Source organism: Chrysoperla carnea, chromosome 4, assembly GCF_905475395.1.
Source record: "Chrysoperla carnea chromosome 4, inChrCarn1.1, whole genome shotgun sequence".
NCBI classification, from domain to species: Eukaryota; Metazoa; Arthropoda; class Insecta; order Neuroptera; family Chrysopidae; genus Chrysoperla; species Chrysoperla carnea.
In genome coordinates, this window is record NC_058340.1 from 56250494 (window position 1) to 56256823 (window position 6330).

Below are 6330 nucleotides of genomic sequence, written 5' to 3' on the forward strand. Positions count from 1 at the left end.
AAGCGATATTAAATTTCCAAAAAAAAATTAAAAAAATAGGAATAATTAAACAGAATTATATTTTTTTTTTAAAACTACACAAAAATTCAAAATGTTATTAAAAAACGAATCATAAAACCAAACATTTGTTTTAAAATCATATAATAATCACCACAACAAAAAACAATTATTGTAAAGAAATAAAAATAAAACAACTAACAATAGAATGGGAAAAAAATAGCTACTTGATAACCAGAAATCTATTTTTTATTGTTAGAGAATGGTTGGCTTGATTATTATTGCATTCGTATTATACACAAAACAATACTGAAGATTGACTTAACATAAACAGTTAACAAAATATTGTATAAGTTACATTATACATCCATCCCTACATAATACGGAATGCATATTATATTATAGTAACTTCGACCCGGTTTTGGAACCTTCCACTATAATATTCTTACAACAACACTTTCTAACTGTTTTGTGTATGTTAATGCAGAGTGGTTCATATAAATTGGTAATTGTTAACTTCTCAGTTGTGTATAGAGAAGTTCATGTAATTGTTCCGAAAACCCAAGTCGAAATTTTCTATTATCACCACTTTCAGATTGATGTCTGTGTACGCATTTGTATGTGTGCGTTCGGGGAAAGGACCCCACAATATTAGATAGGAAATTGGCTTTCTAAGAAACTTTTTCAAACCACCCCCAAAATGTTCTTTCTGATCAAAAGCTCTCACAGCCACAAAATTTTTTAACTAGTAGTTTTCGAGCTACGAGCTATATAACTGTAATGTATGTGTAGCTTTGAAAGCCCGTAGCTCGAAAACTTCTGGTTAAAAAATTTTGTGGCTGTGAGAGCTTTTGATCAGAACGATCCGAAGAACATTTTCGGTTTTTTTTTTTGAAATTTTTTACTTTCCCGGAGTGGTGCAACATGTCTAACCAACAAAATTTTTATTTTATATTCGAAAGATTAGACATCGATGTATATGCAAATTTAGTAGGTTTGTAGTCTATGTTAAGAATTACTCCTCATTTTCTTGGGGGGGGGGGGGGGTCCGCCCTTTTCACTCCCAGTTATATATATACATACATACGGTAAAACCGTTCATTTGACTGTAACTTGAAAAATATTTGATTGATTTTAATGAAACTAATACCAATAGTAGGTTTTATTACTTACAACTTTCGGTTAAAATTTTAGCAAAATCCGTTAAATAGTTCGGCCAAAATTTAAAATTTAGTGAATTGTTTAAAATGGCTGCCATTTTGTCCTACGGTTTTAAATTTTTTTTAAATTGTAGCATTTTTTATTATCTTTTGATTTTATAGTGTTGCATACGCGTAAAATGTCTCCTTGATCCATATTTTTGCGAAAACGGAAAATTTAACACTTTCTGAAAATGATTGTTTGGGGGATGTATGGACTGGCTTTGGAGGGTGTTTTTTGCTTTGGCTTCAGAAAACTATTTTTAAAAGAGGACTTTATTTGATATAACATTTTATTTGGACCACTGTTTGGGGGATGTATGGAATGGCTTTGGGGGGTGTTTTTTGCTTTGGCTTCAGAAAACTATTTTTAAAAGAGGACTATATTTGATATAACATTTTATTTGGACCACTGTGTATACAATGAATTTCCATGCTTGGTATAATGTAATATTTATTATCATTTTTATTTTTCTATATTACTGAATATATACCATTATTTAATATTTGTTTCTCTCTACAAATTTTGATTCTATAAAACAGAATACAAATCTTAAGTTTTAATAAGTTTAAGTTATTGGCGCTTTTTCAAGATCAAATTTTTGTTAAACGGCCAGATCTGGGATATATAATAAGAATTTACGGGGTTTAAACTAATATATATATCCTTCTGGACTTGGCGCTCTTTGCATAGAGGCCGTTATGCAAACAGTTGAATTTCGATACATTTATAAAAAATTTTGCAACCCAAAAAGCAAGAAAAGTGTGTTTCATTCGCTTCTAATGTAAACGAATCAGAATGTGAATGATAATCAATTATTTAATATTTTTTGTTTTATTGATCTTAGGTTCGAATTAAACAGTTGATGCCAAATATTAAGAGGACTTTTACACCTTTATTTTAGTAAGAAACTAAATATCTTGCCTCCACCTCTGGCAAGATAACAATAGGAAGAAGTAGATTTATAATTTACTTAAACAAATTAAATTTTGAATTTCGTTTTTAAAACGAGTTTTCAGAACGTACTTGCGTAGATAGATCTATGTAACAGTTCTGAATTGTTTAATGTCTTAATACCTTGAAAATTGACACAAGTTGTTCTATCGTTTTTGACTTTTTGATTTGATACACAAATTCTAAAATCTAACAACTATTACAAATTGAGAATTTGTGTGAAATTAAAAAATTATCAAACAATTACAGGAAGGAAATAATATTATAAATGATATAAATAGTTTAATAGCCAAATGTAATTAATTTGTAGTAAATGAGGAGTTCCACATAATTAAAGCTTCGATATCAATATTTACTATTCAATCAAAAATAATCCTTGAATTTTAGTCAATAAATTCTTTCATTATAAATGCAGGTAATAATAGAGCTGTTTAAAACCGGAGTTGATAATACAAAAATGTATGAGTTGGTTTTTTTTCTTTTTCTGTTGATTAAAATACCTAAGTCATCAAACTAATAAATAATAGTAGTGAGAAAATTCATCTTGGCTTTGGTCTTGCAAAAATTGCAAATGGTAGCAGGATCAAGACAAGACTTGACGAAGACTATGTTTGCGAACTCTTACTGGCTGAAAAAATTTACTTAATAAAACTAAAAACTATCACAGACAAAAAGGCAACTATTTCTATACATAATACGCCGCCATTTTAACGTTGAGTTTCAGTTTTTGTCGCATAATACAAATCGAGATATGAAGTTCGTCCCCTCTCCATTCGGAGTGGTGTAAAAATGACTTCCAACGATTAAGATATAGACTTCTGTCTCTTGTTTTGAAATAGTTAATATTATGAAATCCATACGCAAAAGCGACTACTTTTGTATATCTTAAATGACCAAAAAGAAAAATCCCCTAATCGAAATTTGCTTACTCAATACCTGCGAGCTACCACTTTATAAAAAAAATATAATCGAATTGATTTCTATTACAGATTCAAGGTTTATTTTGAATAAAAACCTACACAATCAAAATAGTGGGCGATTCATTTAAATCACCTACAATTATTATTATTGAAAAAAGAAATTTTTGTCCTTAGTAAGGTATATATATATTTAAATTAGCCATGATTAAATTGATTTCTAATTCAAGCGAGAATTATTTATTTCATATTACACCAGTTATGATTTATTTGTTCAATGATAATTAAATTATTTACGAAATGCATGTCACATTTATTATATGACATTTAGCAATAAGCCTGTCTATCAAATTTTCTGCATTCATTAGAAAGAAGTTTACATAAAATACAAAAATCTAACTAAAATTTATCATTGAAAATTATTAATCTATTAGTTTACAATTTATGCAATACACATTACATTATTGTATTAGCTATTACATATATTATCCTTAGTGATATTTGTAAAGTCATTTCAGTAACAAGTGTACATAGTATCAAACATGAATTCGAAAATTTGTCTTTTTGACTAAAGCATAATATAATTTCTGTTCATAATGTCATTAACTCACTGTTTTACATTAATTTTTGATCTCACGTTTGCCAATAAACATGAGATCTGAGGCATTCTTTACTTGCTTGCGAGGTGTGCATACTATTTTCTCCTCGACGGAGGCGGAAAGTGCCGCTTTTCGCCAGGAGGGGAGAAATTTGTATATTACACATCTAAGGAGCAAAAGTAAAGAATGTCTTAGATCTCATATGTGCATTGTTACACAAACATGATAACAAAAACTTTCTGTACTTGATCCAGTGGTGCGTATCCTATTTTTCTGCTCGATGGAGGCGAAAAGCTACAACTACGTTTAGCATAGTGGGGTGAATGCTTTTCCGCCCGGAGGGAAGAAAATATACTATCTTTAATATTAAGTGTATATGGAGGACGTGTGAGAATTGCACATAATAAAATTTTTTTTAAATATATTACAGTTATCGCTTTTATCAGTGGTACATGCAGTGATTATAATAAAACCACAGATGGCGATATCTTTAAGGAATTTATCGGTAAAAAAGGTTTGAACCTCAAAATCTAAATTTTTTTTATATAACCTTTTATTTATTTTATCCAATATATAAATGAATGAATAAAATGAATAAAGAAAAAGAAGAACCATCACATAACTCAAATACACCTGTGGATGTAGATCATGTATTAACAGATGAAACAGCGAAACAATGGGGCTATGATCTCTATCCCGAACGTCGTGGTAACAAATATAAAGCAAGTTGGGGTGAAATTTTAACTGGTGCCGGTGGACATGAACACATAGACCGTGTAAAATGTGAACGAAACGTATATTCATGTGTGAAAAATAGTCCAATAATCAAATTAATGATGGGAGCCTTAAAGAATTCTGGCTGTCCCATTGATATTCGACGGCATATATCATGTGAAGTATGCGATATATCTGTAACTGGTGGATACGATCCTCTCATGAATCAAATTGTTGTTTGCCAAAATGTTGCAAAAAGTGAAGGAATGACTCAAGGTGTCTTAATGCACGAAATGATTCATATGTTTGATTATTGTAACAATAAAGTAGACTTTACAAATATTGATCATTTAGCTTGTACAGAAATCCGTGCAGCGAATTTAGCACATTGTAGTTTTATGAGTGCTTGGATGCAAGGTGATGCATCATTAATAAATATTAGAGCACAACATCAAAATTGTGTAAAAACGAAAGCATTAGCCAGTGTATTAGCTGTAAGAAAAGTGACGAAAGATGAAGCGATTGCAGCTGTTGAACGAGTGTTTCCTAAATGTTATGCAGATCTAGAACCTGTTGGACGACGAATACGTAGAGGATCATTAGATATGCATAAAGCATACTTAGAAGGATATTTATATGGCTATGATCTTTAGTACTTGTAACAAAAATGATAATTCCTAGAATATGATACTTCATTACTTTGTCTCGTAAAAGTAAATAACGGTAAAATAAATTTTGAATAAACAATTGAAATTGGATAGCCCACTCTGGTGATATTTTTTTAAGCATCTTAGTTCAGACCTAGATTGAGCCGTTCAAAAAATGGTCATCCTTTGTTAATTGAATTGTATAGAAAATTGTAATTTATTGTTGTTTAATTATTGTAAATATTTCTTTTTAATAATACATAAAAAAATAAAATATGTTTTTCTTTTATTTTTTTGACCGGTGAAATTATCGATTCGCTCAACATTCGATTTAGTGCGCCTTAAGGCATGCATGGGCAAACGTGGCTTAGGGAAGACACTCATACTTCTGTATTTAAAATACGAGTAAGACACTGACAACCAAAAATACAAGTAAGACAGAGACACAACATTTTTTTTCTACCTATCTCATTATAATTAGAGAAACTGAGATAGGTAGAAGATTCGTATACCCGTCTCGCTTCCTCCTCTATGAGCAATGCGGTCTTGAGTAAAGGGACATACAATTAAGTTTATGGCACCCAATAAAGTTATAACAATGGTGACTTTGGCTTAAAATAACTCGCCCATGCCTGCCTTAAGATATTGCCAGTATAGTATTTGCAGTTCCTATTCTAAAACTATGGCAACATTTTTTTCGACAGAATTTAATAGGGCTTACTATTAAATACCAAAGTTTCAGAAATTTTCACCGTTTAAAACACGAGATAATTATGCCTAAGTTCCCAATTTTTTGATTCGTCAAAATTAATATCTAGAAAACAAAACAACAGGTGATTTTATTTCAAAATTATAATCGTAACTCTCGATTTAATTATTTCGAAAACAGTTTTTGGGAAAAATAAGATAACTTTTTTTATGGTAAAGATCCACGCATAAATTACATTGAAAAATACTTTCTATAGTAAATTAATTTTGAACATGTTTACGAGAGGAACAGAAATTGTAATGACCGCGGTCTGATCAACACATTTATTTCAAAAGGTCTCTTAATTAAATGTTCATTTTTCAAAAGCTCAAGGTGACTTCGAATAGTTGTTCAATAGAGAAGTTTCGTTAATTTTTTTTAACCACAAATTCATATATATATATATAAATGAAAGAATAATTCATCTACAGTATATTTAAGTAATTTTTTTCAAAATTAATAATTAAATTTTTGTATCAATTATTAATAAAAAATAGTTATATTTTTGAATTAATAAAACGGTAGAGACGTATTAATCTCCGTTGAGCCAATGT

General features: G+C 29.7%; 1 protein-coding gene across 1 annotated transcript; it reads left to right on the forward strand.

The window, feature by feature from the left end:
* The first annotated feature begins 4182 nt into the window (after positions 1–4182).
* On the forward strand, positions 4183–5207 carry LOC123298258 (mitochondrial inner membrane protease ATP23 homolog). The gene has a single exon (XM_044880215.1). The coding sequence runs from the start codon at positions 4249–4251 to the stop codon at positions 5032–5034; it is 786 nt and encodes a 261-aa protein (XP_044736150.1). The 5' UTR covers positions 4183–4248; the 3' UTR covers positions 5035–5207.
* Positions 5208–6330: the final 1123 nt, after the last annotated feature.